Here is a 19,308-nt window from a genome sequence, read left to right on the forward strand (position 1 = left end):
ATATTTATTTTACTCATTTATATAGCGCCATTCATTCCGCAGCCCTCTATCACTGTCCCCATTAGGGAATTTAGATTGCGTGAGCCCCATCAGTATGAATACATATGGGAATTCATGAATGGATAGTTTAATCACAGAAAATATTTGACATCTATATTATGCACTCATTCAGGATTGTATATTTTGTGTCATACTCACTTAGATGTGTTCTCCAGTATGGCTTTCACCTCTTGAGCCTGCTCTTTACCAAAGTATACCACTGTCAGATGAACTCGTTTATCCTGGTTTATGCATACTTCCCTGTAAAAGAACAGAAAAATAACAGTTCTTTAAAAGGTGTCATGTAGTAAGGTAAGACAACAAAAACAGAAGGAAGGCAGCAATTGTGAAGATACAATAAATTGTCTGGACACAGAACACTGTCAAAAAACACAGCAGATGGCCTAAGAGGAGAACAGAAATGGTCAACATAGGCAGCTACTCGGTTCAGTCTGCCTCATAATATTGGCCCATACTACAGACAATGGTGCCACCTTTAACAGACATTGGTCCCCATATTATTATCCACTGTGCCCAAAACCCCTAACATCTATAGTGCCACACTGACTGCTTTGTTCTCCATAAGATTCTTCTTCGTATTTGAGCAGCTGATGTACAATCTCGTAGAGCCTTTGAAAACAGGGATCAGCCCAAGAAGACTATGTTCTATAGTGGATGAACCTATAGGAGTTGTGTCTAGAACGTCCATTGAATGGAAATATGAGCTCAATAGCAATAATGTTAAAGGGGTGTTCCTATTGTATTAAATAGGAAAAATTGTGAACTGCTTGTAAAGACCAGTACCTCGTTTAAAATCCTCTCCATTTTCAAGAATGGGAGGTATTTTAATTTTGTACTGCGGTACTCTTTATAACTTTTTTTTTTTTTAAAAAGTACCATCGAACTCCAGAGAAAGCCAGTCTGATAGGCAACTAAGCACTTGCAAGCTTATTGCTGCAGAACTTATAGCCAGGTCAACCAGATTGCTGGATCCGACCAGCCTCAAGTGTCCCTGTGCTTCTCCTATGCTGCAGAGGTTAGCAACATTGAAGAGTGCACAATTCGGGCCAATTGGTCAACCACGCCGCCAGTCCAAACTGTAAAAGAATGCTCCACACATCAGGAACGTAGGAAGTTGGGAGGCAGAGGAACTCTTGAAGATAGGAAAACCCCTGTTATTATAATGTATGGATTCTGCAGTGAAGCAAACAGACAATAACCTAATGGGCGATTAAAGAAACAAAACATTTGAGACGTGTAGCAATGTGGAAGAGTGGCAATGCAGGTAGGCTCAGTACAGAATCTCTATGGACCAATTCATCAAATAGTGTACATGGTGTTTGAAATGTCATAACATTTTTTCCACAACTCTTATCTGCGCAAATTGAAGTGGTCTTCCAGAAACTGGAGTTGAGGTCTGGGAGTTGAGCTTCACTCCATCCTCAACCCGAAAAGGTCTCACAAGTTCATCTTTGATGATACCAGCCCATACCAGTCCCCACCTCCACCTTGCTGGCGTCTGAGCCAGAGTGCAGCTCTCTGCCCTTTACTGATCCAGCCTCTGGCCCATCCATCTGGCACATCAAGAGTCACTCTCATTTAATCAGTCCATAAAACCTTTGAGAAATCAGTCTAAAGATTTTTCTTGGCCCAGTCTTGACTTTTTATCTTATGTTTTTTTATTCAAAGGTGGCCGTTTTTCAGCCTTCCTTACCTTGGCCATGTTCCTGAGTATGGCACACCTTGTGCTTTTTGATACTCCAGTAATGTTGCAGCTCTGAAATATGGCCAAACTGGTGGCAAATGGCATCTTGGCAGCTTCACGCTTGATTTTCCTCAATTCATGGGCAGTTATTATGCGCCTTTTTTGCCCAACACGCTTCTTGCAACCCTGTTGGCTATTTGCCATGAAACGCTTGATTGTTCGGTGATCACGCTTCAAAAGTTTGGCAATTTCAAGACTGCTGCATCCCTCTGCAAGACATCTCATACTTTTGGACTTTTCAGAGCCCCTCAAATCTCTCTTCTGACCCATTTTGCCAAAGGAAAGGAAGTTGCATAATAATTAAGCACACCTTATATAGGGTGTTGATGTCATTACACCACACCCCTCCTCATTACAGAGATGCACATCACCTGATTTACTTAATTGGTAGTTGGCTCTCAAGCCTATACAGCTTGGAGTAGGACAACATGTATAAAAAGTATCATGCGATCAAAATACTCATTTGCCTAATAATTCTGCACAGTGTATATTTTGTTTTCATGTTATGCATGTAAAAATGTATTTCTAGCAGTATAAAGTAACTAAAAAAGATTTAATTTTATATTATATATTACTTCAGCCACCAGGGGCTGCCATTTTTATTTGCTGGTGTGCAAGTGCAGACACATGCCATAGAAGACTGGCCGATTGCCCAACCACTTCTTACAGCTGGGTGAAGTCAATGATAAGTCACTGAAGGAACTAAAAACAAAAAAAAAACTACATTCGCCCACCAACCCAATTCTCAATTAAATCTAAAATAGAAAGAAAATAGGCTAAATTGAAATGTCCATGAGTATGGACCGGCTATGGGTTTGCTCACATAGTTACATAGTTACATAGCTACTTAGGTTGAAAAAAGACCTAGGTCCATCTAGTTCAACCTCAACATGACCTTGAGAGCCTTGAATAAATGCTGAATATGTCTGAATATGTTGCCTCCATAAAACGTTAATTGAAAATTTACCCCTACAGGTAAATGACAAGCGGGGGTGGGGGTGGGGAGCCAGAATTACATTACAATATATTGTATATATTAGTATGTGAGGGAACTGAGGTGACAAAAATGAGGCGAGAACCCTAAAATGGTATCAATAAAAATGTCAGCTCACCGAGCAAAAAAAGCTCTTCCATAGCTCCAGTAACAGAAAGAGTTAAAATGTTACAGGAATCAGAAATTGGCAAGACAATTTTTTTTTTATTTTAACTGTATTTTTATTTTTTTTTTAGAAACAATTTTTGATCTATATTTTTCACTTTTTTTGTCCATAAGTCAGTATCACATTGTGTACCGCCCCGTGGGCTCGGCTGCGACCGCCGAGCTACTCGGATCCGTGCTCGTACGGTGGGTGGTGGCTCGAGCCTCTCACGGACCCGGGGGTCACGTCGCTCTGCAAGGGAGTTTTCGCTACACGCAGGGACTTGACAGGGAGTTCCACGGCCGGGGTCGCGGTGGTTTGGGATGTAAGTTCGTGACGCCACCCACGTTGTGGAGGCCTAGTTAGCGGTTGTGGTGAATAGATGGACACCACCGCTAACTAGGCCTCCTGGGGACGGTGTTGCGCAGCTTGGTGTTGACCCCTCCGTGGGTAGGGGAGTGATGGTCCCGGGGGCCCGAGGGAGGTGCTGAGGCGTGGGAGCAAGTGCGTGCTGGGTCCTGATGCGGTGCGGTGCGCGGCCCGAAGGCACTGGTGTACTCACTATGACAATACATGGGAGTCTCTGGTAAACCAAACGGGATGATTAACGGGGCCCGCAGCCGGCTGCAGCTTCTCCCTTATCAGGTTGGTGGTTTCCGCCTTTCTACTGCACCCCTTTGCATGAATGTTTTGACTCCTATGCCTAAGCAACGGTAGTCCACTCCCCGACTGGTATATACCGTAGGAGCCCGTTTGCTCGCAGACGCTGGCCCTTTGGGTCTCTATGCCTTGGCGGTGGCTTTACGCTGTATGGTTGGGCTGTTGTCTTCTAACGGGTCTTGTGTGGGATAGGTCCTTAAGTCCAGTCCGCAATCAGTTGATTTGACTCGGCCCCGTCGGTTCAGGGCTTTGTACTGGGTCTGAGTAACCCTCCTGGTGCTCCGGTTTCCAATCGGTTCCCCGGTTCGGTACCGGCGGGCCACCGCCCGACCCCGGTCCCTACGGTTCCACCGGCTGTAATCCCAGCTCCTGCAGGTGGCCACCACCGTCTGCCTCCTTGCCAAAGGTGACTGGGCTCCGATCCAGCCACCGGAGTAGTCTGTTGGCAGGCCTGGACACAGGTCTGCCCTTGAACTTGACTTCCCTCTACTCTGCACTACAACTTGTGTGTTTGTTTTCCTGCCCCCAGGCCTGTGAACTCCTCAGTGGGCGGAGCCAACCACCTAGCTCCGCCCCCCTGGTGTGGGCATCAAACCTGGAGGGTGGTGACAAGGGTTTCTTTGTTGGCTGCTGTCACCTAATCGGGGAGGGTGTGTGTGTGTGTGTGTGTGTGTGTGTGTGTGTATGTGTGTGTGACTACCTGGGACGACCTGACTAGTCCAGGGCGTCACAATTGCAGTCACCAAGAAAATGTTTCTGCACACTGATTCCAAACTTCTTTCACCCTTATCCTTTTGAAAGCACCCAGAAGAGGAATAGAACCTCAGTGTGTGAACACGCTTCTCTCACATCAACCGGTTTTATGGCCACAGTTGGAGCTGGCCAACATAAACCTTGCTCACCAAAAACCAAGCCTGGCCAGACTTGTGTCCTTTATTTCAGGTGATACACCAGGGGTTAAGTATTAGTGTCTGCTGTTTTCATGGGCGGGACTCCTGCTATTTAAACCCGCAGCTACGTGTCTATGGCTTCCAGATATAGCTTTGCTTTTGCCTTGCTCTTGGTTGCTTAGTCAGTCTGTTTTTGACCATCCTTTTGCCTGACAATTTGGCCTACTTTCGCAATTCCTGGTTTGATGTGACCTTCCTGTCCTCCCTTGACCTGCCAGTCCTGGTGGCCTGATACCTAGTAGTACGGTCTCGTAAGAGGGAGGGGAGTGGAGAGGTCAGACACAGAGCATCCCACCCACATTTACAACAGTCGTAATGTGAGCTGGCATTATACTTGGTTTCTATAACAAATGTCAGCACCTGCTGATAAGTAGTCATGGCTTACTGTGAGGAGGCATTGTCCATCTGGACAAATTTATAATTTACATAATTTTTGGGGCATAAATGACAGACTTTTGATAAATGTGTTGCAAATTGAAAGAAACACCAAAAAAATTGCAGATATGGATTGATGAATCAGACCCCAAGTATGTAATTCTAGACTTTATCAGTAGTGATGAGCGAGTATGCTTGTTACTACTCGGTACTCGCACGAGTATCACTGTACTCGGGCTACTCGGCGGGGACCGAGTAATCTCGCGATACTCGTGCTGTACTCGTGGTCTTCATCCCTGCATGTTGGCGCTCTTTTGAGAGCCAGCCCTCATGCAGGGATTGGCTGGCAGACCACTGCAATGCCACAGCCCTGTTAGTTGTGGAATTGCAGTGATTGGCCGGCCTGCACAGCGTGACCGAGCCTTTATACCGGCGGGCGCGCTGTGCTCTGCACACAGCCATCCAGACTGTCAGTGCAGGGAGAGTGTTGCTGCTTCAGGGAAAGGTTTGCGGCCCTTTATAGTTATTTCCATAGCAGGGCTGCAAACAGTGTGACCAGAAGTCCTTCTCAGGACTATTATAGTTGTATACAGGCAGGCAGGGTATAGCCAGGTCGGAGTACAGTAGCAGAGTCCTTCTCAGGACTATTGTTGCTGTATACAGGCAGGGTATAGCCAGGTCGGAATACAGGCTAGTGACCAGAAGAGTCCTTGTCAGGACTATTGTAGCAGTATACAGGCAGGCAGGCAGGCAGGCAGGGTACATAGCCATTCCTAGTGGTGACCGTATACCAGCCTTCATCATATCTGGGGCTGGTGTACACAGTCTAAAACAGTCCTGATAGTGTCAGACTTCTCAGCAATTGTCGCTCCTAAAAACCTGTTAGGTTTTTAGTGCGTCCGTGCTTGCATTTAAAAACCGCACGTGTGTGCCTGTCGGTGGCAGCGTACAGGTGCACGTTTTGCACAAACTATTATATAACGCACAAGTCTAGTGAATAATACACGTCAGTCAGCAGTGTCTGATAGTGTCAGACTTCTCAGTAATTGTCGCTCCTAAAAACCTGTTAGGTTCTTAGTGCGTCCGTGCTTGCATTTAAAAACCGCACGTGTGTGCCTGTCGGTGGCAGCGTACAGGTGCACTTGTGTGCATTTTGCACAAACTTGGATATAACGCACAAGTCTAGTGAATAGACGTCAGCACAGCATTGCAAAATGCGCAAGGGCGTTGGCAACGAACAAGGAAGTGAAAGTGATGGTGGTGCAGGCAGAGGCCGAGGTCGTGGGCATGCTCTAATTTCGCCACAACAAAGGGCCACATCTAGTCGCTCGCACGTCCTGTCCCAAATTCTTGGGGACCGCAGCAGTACACCGCTCCTGAACCAAGACCAGTGTCAACAGGTTGTTAGTTGGATAGCGGATAATGCTTCCAGTCAGATTGGCACCACCACAAACACTCTGTCTTCCACACGGTCAAGTGTCAGTAGCCGTGATACTGCACCGCACATTTCAGAACCTGATCCTCCTTCCTACCACAAGGCTGAGTACACGTCCTCGGACATTACTGATCCCACACTTGGACACTCGGAAGAGCTGTTCACGTTTCCATTCGCACATTCTGGCCTCTCGCCAGCTCCTGTTGAAGTGGGTCATGAGGAGATCGTATGTACAGATGCCCAAATATTTGAGCAGCCACGTTCTCACGAAGTTGGCAACGTGTCTCAACAAGGGGTGGACGATGATGAGACACAATTGTCAGGAAGTCAGGAGGAGGAGCAGGGTGCGGAAGAGGAAGACGACGTGGTGGATGATCCAGTAACTGACCCAACCTGGCAGGAGGATATGCAGAGCGAGGACAGCAGTGCACAGGGGGAGGGAGGCGTAGCATCCCAACAGGCAGTAAGAAGCAGGGTGGTGACTCCAGGCAGAAGTCAGGCAACCGTTCCCCGGAACAACAACACGACACAAGGTGCCTGTACAAATGTTAGGTCTTCCCGAGTCTGGCAGTTTTTTAAGTTGGCTCCAGATGATTCTAAAAAAGCCATTTGCAACACCTGCCATGCCAGCATCAGCAGGGGTACCAAAACTAGCAGCCTGACCACCACCAGCATGATCAGGCACATGTCAGCCAAGCACCCGACTTTGTGGGAAGTAGAACAGAGTCGAGGAGCAGTGCTTGCTGATGTCACTGCTACGTCTTCGCTTGTTGTGCATGTGAGCCAATCCCCTGTCCATGCTGCCTGCGAACAAGCCTCCTCCGGTCCTGCACATGCAGTTGCCTACGCAGAAATAACACCATCATCAAGCACGTCCTTGTCCCAGCGCAGCGTTCAGTTATCCATTCAGCAAACCTTTGAACGCAGGCGCAAATAAACTGCCAACGCCCCACATGCCACAGTTCTAAATGCTAACATTTCGCGACTGCTTGCGCTGGAAATGTTGCCTTTTAGGCTGGTGGAGACAGAAGCATTCCACGACCTGATGGCGGCAGCTGTCCCACGTTACTCGGTCCCCAGCCGCCACTATTTCTCCCCGTGTGCCGTCCCCGCATTGCATAACCACGTGTCACAAAACATCACACGTGCCCTGAACAACGCTGTTTCACCCAAAGTCCACCTAACCACAGACACGTGAACAAGTGCTTGTGGGCAAGGCCGCTACATCTCGTTGACGGCACACTGGGTTAATATTGTGGAAGCTGGGACCCAGTCTGAGCGAGGGACGGAACACGTCCTTCCCACACCAAGGTTTGCAGGCCCTACCTCAGTCAGGGTTTCACCCACACTCTACAGCTCCGGAATGTCATGCTCTTCAGCCTCTTCCTCCTCCTGCGCATCCTCATCCACTTTACCCTCCACACCAGTCCCAAGCTGGAAGCACTGCAGCACTGCCTCGGCGAAGCGGCAACAGGCTGTGCTGAAGCTAATCTGCATAGGTGACAAACCCCACAATGCAGAAGAGGTGTGGACAGCTCTGAAACAGCAGGCAGATCACTGGCTCACACCTCTGAACCTAAAGCCAGGAAAGGTCGTGTGTGACAATGGCCGGAACCTGGTGGCGGCTTTGAGGCGAGGCCAGCTGACACATGTTCCATGCGTGGCCCCATGTGCTCAACCTCGTGGTTCAGCGGTTTCTAAAGTCATACCCAGAGCTGTCTGATCTGCTGGTAAAAGTTCGCCGCCTGTCTGCACATTTTCGAAAGTCACCTACTGCTTCAGCCGGCCTTGCCGGCTTTCAGCGCCGTTTGCATCTTCCGGCTCACAGACTGGTGTGTGATGTCCCCACGCATTGGAATTCAACTCTGCACATGTTGGTCAGGATATGTGAGCAGAAGAGGGCAGTTGTTGAGTACCTGCATCACCTAAGCAGTCGGGAAATGGGTCAAACTCCACACAAAACACCTGAGGAGTGGAGATGGATGTCCGACCTATGTACCATCCTCCAAAACTTTGAGGACTCCACCAAGATGGTGAGTGGTGATGACGCCATTATTAGCGTCACCATACCGCTTCTCTGCCTTCTAAAACGGTCTCTGCTCAAAAACAAACATGATGCATTGCAGGCGGAGCGCGATGAGTTGGAGCAAGAAACAGTAGTGGGTGTGGGTGATAACACACAGCCCAGCCTCATCTCATCACAACATGCAGTGGAGGACTATGACGAGGAGGAGGATGAAGACATGGAGCAACTCTCCGGCCAAATTGAGGATATGACATGCACACCAGTCATATCCTCGGTTCAGCGTGGCTGGCCAGAGGACAGGGTAGATGAGGAGGAGGAGGAGGACAGCATGTTCAGTCATCGTGTTAGTCTGGATACTGAAGTGATGGCTGTTAAGAGTCTGGCGCACATGGCTGACTTTATGGTAAGCTGCCTGTCTCGTGACCCTCGCGTTAAGAACATCTTGGCCGACAATCATTACTGGTTGGTAACACTGTTAGACCCACGCTACAAGGAGAACTTTATGTCTCTTATTCCCGAGGCGGAGAGGTCAGCCAAAATGCAGCAGTTCCGGAAGGCCATAGTCACGGAAGTAGGCAAAGCATTCCCCTCACAAAACGCTAGCGGCATAGGTCAGAAATCAGTGAACAACCAAGGCGTACAGCCGAGAGGGGCACAAGTCCAATCCGACAGAGGTAGGGGAACAGTCTTTAAGATGTGGGACAGTTTTCTCAGCCCCTCACGTACCACAGCCCCTGAGGTGTGGGGTAGTGCCACAAGAAATCCTAAATTTGCCCAGATGCTCAAGGAGTACCTTGCAGATCGAACAACTGTACTCCGACATTCCTCTGTGCCTTACAATTATTGGGTATCCAAGGTGGACACGTGGCATGAATTGGCTTTCTACGCCTTGGAAGTCCTGGCCTGCCCTGCCGCTAGCGTTTTGTCAGAGCATGTTTTTAGTGCCGCAGGTGGAATCATTACAGATAAACGCACCCGCCTGTCAACTGAAAATGCTGACAGGCTGACTCTGATCAAGAAGAACAAGGGTTGGATTGGGCCAGACTTCACCACACCACCAGCAAGTGAGAGCGGAATTTAAAGTTTGTAACGGGAATTTGCCATGTACCTCCACTCACCCATGGGTACACACTTCTGGACTTTGGATAATCGCTGGACTGCTCCTCCTTCTCCTCATGCGCCACCATGATGACCGTTACAATAGTTAGGCCTTTGTTTCAGGTATACCCCCAGTGGTAAATTTTTTCGCCCATTCTTTTAGAATGGACATTACAATGACAGGAGACCTGCTCCTTTGCAATGGGAACAATGTTTTGAGGCCCTCATGCACGTCTCTATCCAGGGACAATGTGGAGCCTCCCAATTTTTGGCTGCCCTGCCTAAGGGCTATACTACAATAGACCCACTTCCTGACAATGGACACTTCAGGTTTACAGGCCCTCATGCACGTCTCTATCCAGGGACAACGTGGAGCCTCCCAATTTTTGGCTGCCCTGCCAAAGGGCTATACTACAATAGACCCACTTCCTCAAAATGGGCACATTAGACTCAAGAGGCCTTCATGTACGTCTCTTCTCAGGGACATCGAAGTGCCACACAATGTTTTCACGTAAAATCTTTCATGTAATCTCCAAAAGTAACATACACCAGCTCTATCTCACTATTGGGTATGTGCCCTTAACATTTCCGCCATGAAAATTCATTTTGGTGTCATTTTGGAAGGTTTTCTGGTGAGTCCGTAAAAATGGCGTAAAACGCGGACAAAATTGTTCACAGCTGTGACTTTTGAGTGATAAATGCTTCAAGGGGTCTTCCCCATGCTGTTGCCATGTCATTTGAGCACTCTTCTGAGACTTTTGTGACATTTTTAGGGTTTCTACATGCTGCCGGGGGTCATTTCATAAAAATACTCGGGTCTCCCATAGGATAACATTGGGCTTGGTGCTCGGGCCGAGTACACGAGTATCTTGGGATGCTCGGCCCGAGCCTCGAGCACCCGAGCTTTTTAGTACTCGCTCATCACTATTTATCAGCTCTATAAAAGCATAAAGATACAGATACTGCATAAAAAAAGTGAAAACATAACAAAAATCATGCAAGGTTAGAGTCTACCACTTTATTTTCTCATATGCTTGGAAAGTTACCTGGTCATAATTTTCCCATGTAACAACCCTATGCAGAGATCAAATGTTACTACATGTCTACCTTTCCAATGAATGATCAACCATAGACATGTTGGGTCTGCTCAAGGGAAAGCTATTCTTTGTTAGCACTCCACTCTGGCTTAACAATAGTGTCACTTTATGATATTTATATGTCCTTATAGTCACTTTACATTTTTTTTTTAAAAGGCACATTGACCAAGAAACTAAGAAGAAAGCTACCGTCTGTATAGTGCCATATCCTCCTGCTTTATCCAGGGCTCAAGCAGCACAAGAGAGCAGTTACTAAATAGAAATACTCTAGTGAATTGACTCCACTCATTCTGTCCCAGTCTATACAGCAAAGCTGAAAAGTGAGTCTTCCTTTGTGACCATTGTGGACAATTGAGTAATGGTTTTTTATATGGATAGTTACAAAAAAATCTGGAACTGAAGCTGGAAAAAACTTAATCTGAAATTAGCCTAAATATCAATACAGCAGTTTCTGAAATAAAATTTATTTTGGTTTTATATTCAGAAATATGGGTTATTGGGTTCTAGGTATTATATGGCAGGAGCCATAATAAAATTTTTTGTTTAAGTTTCAGTTTTTCATTTTTTGTTTATTCAGCAAGACTTCATTCATATAGAATAAAACATTCACATTATTTATATTCAGACATAAAAGTGAGAAATATGTAGCGCCATTACAAATGACCAATGTGTTCCTGACTTTTTATTATAAATTGGTTTGCAGCCATAGTCAAGCTTCTAACGTTTTAATTAAGGCAAAATAATATATCTGTGTTCAGTCAGTATTCCTCGCAAACGATTGAATGCAATTTCAACAGAAGGCACCATACTAATCTGTGAGTTGCCATGCATTTCCCTTGCCTTACCTTGCTGATAAATGGCATTTATCTTCTGATTCCTATTTCTCGCAAATTAAATATGTAAGATGACTTATGAATCGCTTTTTCAGACTGCAGACTTTGTACTTTTAGTGAAATATAGACAGAAACTCCAAATGGATTGCACACAATGTTTTTTAAAGCACCACTCCAGCGTTTTGTTTTTTATTTATTGCACCACTAGAGTGGTGTTTTAAATCTAAGTCCCGTTAGAACTGTCTGATACTCACCTTCCGGTAGCTTCATCTTTTACGAGGGGCTGCTAATTAGTCTTTGGCTTTGTGATCTTTTTTTGTTTCTATGGTTAACGAATGTTACATCACATGAAAGCCTTATTTGTTTAATATACGTTTTGAAAATGTTGTGCTTGTTGCTTATGGCAACAGTGTTCTACGCACGCGGGAAAACAAAATGGCGGAGTGTAATGCGATATTCAAAGCAACTTAGAGCAGAGGAATAATAAAATTCTTGTTTTTGCAAGGAAAGTCCACGAAGGATATTAATGGTGATCTGTCGCAGAAATTGGGGATCAATGCCCTTCATATTCCACAGTTAAGAACTGGGTTGCTAAATTTAAAACGAGCCACTTCAGCACCAATGATGAGGAACGTCCTGGACAACAGAGTGGTTGTTGTTCCGGAGATTGTCGATACTGTGCACAACCTCATACTGGAGAATTTCAGCTAAAACAATAACAGACTTCATGGGGATTTCCCGTGGACGTGTTTGTGTCATTATCCATGAACATTTGGACATGAGGAAGGTATCTGGAAAGTGGAAAGTTTATTTGTATGACTCTGAAAACAAGGAGCAGTCAAAAGAGTGGTGGCACAGTGGTTCTCCTCATCCAAAGAAGTTCAGGATGCAAAAATCAGCCATTAAGGTGATGGCATCTGTGTTTTGGGATAAGGAGGGCGTGCTGCTAGTGGACTACCTTCAAAAGGGTTCCACCATCAATGCAAGGTATTACATTGAACTTTTGGACCAATTGAAGGCAGCTCTGAAGGCCTAAAGGCGCGGCAAGTTGTCCAAAGGAATCTTATTCCTGCAAGACAATGCCTCCATTCACACTGAACAAGTGCCCACGGCAAAACTGACAGAGCTGGGCTTCCAGCTGGTTGACCACTCGCCTTATTCACCAGATCTAGCTCCCTCAGACTATCATATGTTTTGAAACCTGAAGAAACACCTCGAGGGTACCAAATTTCACACCATTTCTGATAATATGGCTGCTATGGATGCCTGATTTGAGGCACAACTGAAATCCTTCTTTTTGCTAGGCTTACAGAACTTGGAATACCGATGTAAGAAGTGTGTTGACATCAGTGGAGAGTATGTGGAATAAATGTTCGTCATCCTATCTCGTTTCTTTCTGCGTAAAGCCAAAGACTTATCAGCAGCCCACTCATATTGCCACAGTTTCCGTCGGTCTTGGTGATTTGCAACATGCCAGTGCGCTCCAGTGTTTCATGTAGCATGCCGGAGGTCACTTTTCAATTCAACTTGTGGGAGCCTCACTCTGGCTCTCATAGACTTGTATTGAGAGTTTGTGATGTAACTTCTGACTTCCAACCACTATAAATTACAAGATGGGGCCGCGGGACCGGAGCGGCATCGTTAAAAGGTGAAGCCTCCAGAAGACAAGTATATGACAGGGAGTTTACCTTTAAATAGCCACTTCATCGCTGAAAAACAAACACTAAAGTTGTGCTTTAAATAAAGGTGGTAATGTGCAGTTTTAAAATCCAGACCGTATTTGCTTTTATGTAATTCACTTACTTTATAGTCTAATTACATGAAAGGGGTTGACTTTTCAGATTAATCACTATTACTTAAAAAAAAAAACCTGGTGATCAGCTGTTTTTGGCAATGGAAGCTTTAGCTGTCACCTGCAAGACATAGTATAAAAAGGTGGCTGTTGAATGCTCGCCAATGTGTTAGCAGCTCTCTGCTCAAGCTCAAATAGGAGGTCCTCTACCGGTCATCCCTCTCAACTGAAAAGATTAAATGCGATTTTCATGATAAAAGACCCCTTAAAAAAAAATTAGAATAGCTGACGCATAGAAAAAGGTTTAGTGGCAAAGCTGTGTGTAAAGAATATTAATAACAAGAGTCAAAAATTCCAACATTGTAGATATAGGAATGATTCTCATAGATTGCAAGAGTCAACAATACAAGAAATATTTCTTCACATTACAATTTAATGACAATTTGGTTTCTAATTTGCTTTTAAAGACCGATGTAAGATCAAATACCATTTTCACAAGTTAAACAATGCAACACATCTAATAAGTATTAAAACAAATATCTATGTTGTACTGCTCTAGGTATAACTGTTTCTTGAAGAATAAGGTCGGCATCACATGATATGATATATCGGGCGATATGTCGTCGGGGTCACGGATTCCGTGACGCACATCCGGCATCGTTAGAGATATCGTAGCGTGTGACAGCTACGAACGACTGTGAACGAGCAAAAATACTCACCTTATTGTTGCTCGTTGACACGTCGTTCATTTTCATAAAGTCATTCCTCCTTCTGTGCGCTGGTTGTTCATTGTTCCCATGTCAGCACACATCGCTCCATGTGACACCCCGGGAACGTCGAACACAGCTTACCTGCATCCCGCCGGCAATGCAGAAGGAAGGAGGTGGGCGGGGTATTACGTCCTGCTCATCTCCGCCCCTCCGCTTCTATTGGGCGGCCGCTGTGTGACGTCGCTGTGACGCCGAATGTCCCTCCCCCTTCAGGAAAAGGATGTTCGCCGCCCACAGCGAGGTTATTTGGGAGGTAAGTACGTGTGACGGGGGGTTACCGACTTTGTGCGCCACGGGCAACACATTGCCCGTGACACATAAACGACGGGGCGGGTGCGATCGTTCATGCAATCGCACGATATATCGTCACGTGTGACGCCGGCCTAAGACTGAAGCAGAGAGAAACCATGGAAAAGGAATGGCCAGCAGCGTAGCTACCGGAAGATAGTGGTGGGAGGATGGGTTTTGCATGCCATTGCAGTCAAATTCTGTAGTATAAAAAAAGGAGACATGGTCTCATCTGTCCCACCATATTACTTTCCATTCTGTAGTGTATGGCATAGGTAGTATTAGACATGCCCTACAGAACTGAAGACTCTCCTTGCAGGTGGCGTGATGTCACTGCGTCACGCTGCCTGCACCAGCACACTCATTGTGAAGGCGGACTCAGAACGTTTTTTTTCTTTTTTTTTTTTTGGCTGCACTTTTACTTTTTTTGTGGGCGACCCATGGAGCATTATTAGTATACAGGGGGAGATTCATTACATTTTTTGGGGGACTTAGAGTATTATAATTAGTGTGCAAAAACTTAGGACAGCTTTATTACTACACTTGTGGTGAAAAAAATTTCAGAAGTTTTGAAAAGAAAAAAAAAAGAATTGCGCTTTTGTCGCCATTTTCTGAGATTCATAGTGTTCTCATTTTTTAGCATCTGGGGCTCAGTGGTGGATTATTTTTTGCGTATTGACCTGGTGTTTTTTATTATACAATTGTTCCGTAGAGGTTTTGATCGCCTGTTATTGAATTTTAATTAAATGGCGGTATTCACAGGAAACCTGTCATGGCAGCCACAGAGGTCATCATTTGACCGCATGCTGCCATTCCATCCTATTGGCAACCCATGATTACATCATAGGGCTGCCGATGGCAGCGGTGAACAGCGCGATCCCCGCCGGAGCTCTTTAGAGTATGACAGAGCGATATAAGGTATTAACAGGAACAGGTGGATCTCTGATTCACCCGAGCTTGTTAGCTGCACATGTCTGCTAATTAGATCAGCAGATACAGTATGTGCAGGCAATAATGCGAGCTCACATTAAAAAGACAGATACCGTTAAAGACGTACCAGTATATCCTTGGTCGTGAAGGGGTTAAGGCACTCAGATGCTTTACAATGTGAGAGGCACAGTGGTGTACATTACAATACTGAACACAATATAATATAATAATACTGAATATAAACACAACACTTTTGTTTTTGACCATTTTTCATAATCTGAACTCAAAATTCGAAAACTTTTTCTATATACAAAAAAGACCCTTTTCTCTCAAATTGCTGACTAAAATTTTTCTAAAATTTGTATTATTGAGCGCTTCTCCTTTGCGAAGATAATCCATCTATCTCACAGGTGGGCACATCAAGATCCTTTGGTAATCTTTAGATTTCATGATATCTTGCACTTAGTCAAGGCACGCTGTCCCAGAGTAAAAAGAAACCTAGGATTTCACTGTATTGAGCGCCCTCGCTGGCTGCCGTCAGTGTTTTCTCTGTATGGTCTCCCCGAGATCAGTGATTGTTTTGTCTTGTTGGTCTACTAGGCATTGCTCCCTCCTGGCCAGAATCTTACTCCACACTGATGAGGGGCAATACCCCGAAACAGCTGTCTGTGGATGGATACCTGGCCTTGGTATTTCCCTTGTCATATCTTTAAACTTGTCAAAGAGTTAGATATTGACTAAAAGGGCCACTTCATATGGTGGTTATGGTGGTTTCCTAAAAAGAGCCACTCCTTGGCTAGGTCCTTCCCGGAGGGATATCTGGCTAGTTTCTGTGTCGAGACTTCTAATAGAGGCTCCACAGACTTTTTTGATTAGAGTAAAAAGAAAGTTTGATTTTTCTTGATCAGCTCACCACAGCCAGGCGAATATATCCAAGACTTATGTTCAGCAATGCACGGACCAGTCCATGGGCCGGTATCCCAGGTGAAGTCAAGGCAAAAAGTAATAATAGATTGTCCCCTATATGCATGAAATAGAAAAAAAAAATTCTTCTTTAAATGAATTTTCTTTATGGAAAAATATATTAAAACATTTTAAATATTTTATTTGGTATGGATCTCTTACTCGTTTCAAGCTATTGCAGCTCTTTGTCCATAACAACCAAAATATTTAAACATTTTTAATATGCTTCTATTAAGGAAATTCATTTTAAGAAGAAGAGAGATTTTTTTATTTGATGCATTTGTTGGACAACCTATTATTATTACTCCTGATCCAGTGCCAGAGGTAGCAAACAACTCCCAAACATCTTTAAACCTCCACCATATTTTACTAAAAGTACAGTGTTCTTTTCTTTGTAGGCATTCCGTTTTCTGTAAACAGTAGAATGATGTGCTTTACCAAAAAGGTCTATTTTGATCTCATCTGTCCACGACAAAACACTTTGCCAGATGGATTTTGGCTAATGTAAATTTTGACAAACTGCAGTATAGCTTTTTCTCTGTGTCAGCAGTGGGGTCCTCCTGGGTTTCTTGCCATAACATTTGCACAGACACTGATGCACAGTGAGTCTGCATGACAGATTTCTTTGAAGCTTGATTGGACTGCTTATCTACCATCCGGACTATCCTGCCTTGCAACGTTACGTTAATTTTTCTCTGCCGTCCACATCCAGACAAATTAGTTACTGTGCCATGGGTTTAAAACTTCTTTATTATGTTGCATAATTTGGACAAAAGAACATCAATTTATCTGGAGATGGACTTGTAAGCTTGAGATTGTTAACATTTTTCAACAACTTTGGTTCTCAAGTCCTCATACAGTTCTCTTCTCCTCTTTCTGTTTTCCATGCTTAGTGTGTCACACACAGACACACAATGCAAACATTCAGTCACATTCTCCCCTTTTTATCCAGTTTCAGGTGAGTTTTCATATTGCCCACACCTGTTACTTGCCACATTTGAGTTTGAACACGTATCACATACTTGAAAAAAGTTGTTTACCCACAGTTTTGGAAAATTGTCAACAATTTTGACCTGGCCATTTTTGGGATATTGAGTGAAATTATGCCATTTTACCTTGTTTTTGTGTTGTTCCAATGTATACAAAGAAAATAAACATGTGTATAACAAAATATGTGTAATTTCAATAATTTTCTAGCAGAAAAAACTCATTTTGTGGAACAATTTCAAGGGTGCCAACACTTTTGGCCATGACTGTAATAAACAGGGAGTGGGCAACGCTTATGTCTTTATAAGATTTAGAATGCTACAAGGGCCCATACAGATGACCAACATGCAGGGGGGCACAAGGTTCAAATTTTCCACAGGGGCCCATCGGACTTTAGTTACACCACTGGTCAAGTGTAACTTTGTTTGCACACAAGTCACAGCTGGTAGCCATCATGGCTGTCTGGGCACGATGGAAAAGGTGGGAAAAATGAATGACTACATCAGAAAGAATGTAATTTGTAAGTCACCATCTATAACTGTTCTGAAATTTCTTAATATGTTTTGCAGAATTGGTATGTTCCACTATATGGTCACTGTATTGGAAAGACCTTTTGTGATTAAATATAATATGTTGATATGGTCTTTCCAATAAGGATTCTCACATGATATATGGAGAATATTGATTGGCCTTTACAGTCTTTGATGCACGGAATGGATTCATGCCTACCTGATCTTGCATATTTCCATATTGCTTGTGGTTATATATGATGTACTTTGATCTGTCCATGTTACTATGTTCTGACTGCTAATATACAATTACATTATACTATTGTTTATGTGATTTCAATGCCCTTCTTGTAGTCAGGTACACAATTCTTTGATGTTCTCCTTCTAACACTTTAGTTGTGATAACCCCTTTGACATATACTGCTGCATGCAGGGTGTGCGCTCGTCTTCCCCAGTCTGCTTGTTCCCGGCGATAGCATTGGTCTTGGTGTATGTGCAGGAGCCCTGCTGATTGCCTTGACCACTGAGGCAACGATCTTGAGGGTCATTGCTCACGCGCTAATGATGCGGTCAGCTGACATCTATGCACTCAACATCAGATGTGTGCTTCTGATTTAAAAACTCTCCGCACCCATATGGTACTGTGACGCCCTGGACCCCAGGGGTCCCAGGTAATTACATCAGCCACATACACACACACCCCCATCCCCTGTGAGATCACACACATGTCACCCGATAGGGAGACCTGATGCCTCCCCCAGGGCAAGTAGAGCACACCAGATGGGCAGAGTCAGGCGGAAAGACACGCCCACGAGGAGACTACTGTCCTGGGGCAGGAAGTTCAAACAGAAAGAGTTTAGAGTTGACAGTGACAGGAGGTGAAAGAGGAGAGAGACTGTCAGGGACCCGAGTAGGAGCCTGGGCCCCCTTGGAAAGCATCAGGCAGGCGTTGGTGGCAGTCTGCAGGAGTACCAATACAGCAACCGGCGGAACCATACGGACCGGGCCTGGGTTGTGGCCCGCCGGTCCCGAACCGGGGAGTCAAAGTGTACCGGAGCACCAAACAGAAGGGTACTCAGACCCCATCCTAGCTTAGAAGCCTAGGCGAATTGACTGATTGCTGGCCGGACCTCAGGGGTTCATCCACAACCAAAGTCCTGAAAGAAGGCAAAAGCCCACCGAGACTGGGTGTGCGCCACCGCCAAGGGCCAAGCACCCGATGGGCCAGCGCCTGCGGGCAACCGAGGGCTCCTCCGGAAGCTCAACGCCGGGGAGCGGGCTACCACTGCTTAGGCAGGGGGGGGCGAAACACAAACATCCAGAGGTGCACAGGAAAAGGGGCCACCATCAACCCCACAAGGGACACCAGCAGCTGGCCGCGGGGACCGACCACTACCGAACTTTGGTTTACCAGTGACAGTGTGAATTAATCGTGAGTACATCAGTGCCATCCGGGCACGACACACTACACAGTGGCACGGCGCCCTGCACCCCGACTACAACAACCACCAACCCTTACAGTCCCCCACCGGGCCCCAGGACACACCGCCCTTACCCACGGAGGGGCTAACATCTCGGCTGCGGCCGCAACACCGATCCCGGACGAGCCCGCCATCACTTCAGCCGCAGCGGTGGTGCTTCTCCCGTCACCA

General features: G+C 45.5%; 1 protein-coding gene across 4 annotated transcripts in view; it reads right to left on the minus strand.

The window, feature by feature from the left end:
- Positions 1-19,308, minus strand: part of CSGALNACT1 (chondroitin sulfate N-acetylgalactosaminyltransferase 1) — a 528,406-nt gene that overhangs the window by 44,696 nt on the left and 464,402 nt on the right. For all 4 annotated transcript variants that reach the window (XM_075352486.1, XM_075352485.1, XM_075352484.1 and 1 more), the window contains one exon: positions 199-300. In XM_075352486.1, the coding sequence (XP_075208601.1) occupies positions 199-300 (102 nt within the window). The remainder of the gene's footprint in view (positions 1-198; positions 301-19,308) is intronic.

This window comes from Anomaloglossus baeobatrachus, chromosome 1, assembly GCF_048569485.1.
Source record: "Anomaloglossus baeobatrachus isolate aAnoBae1 chromosome 1, aAnoBae1.hap1, whole genome shotgun sequence".
In the NCBI taxonomy this organism is placed as follows: domain Eukaryota; kingdom Metazoa; phylum Chordata; class Amphibia; order Anura; family Aromobatidae; genus Anomaloglossus; species Anomaloglossus baeobatrachus.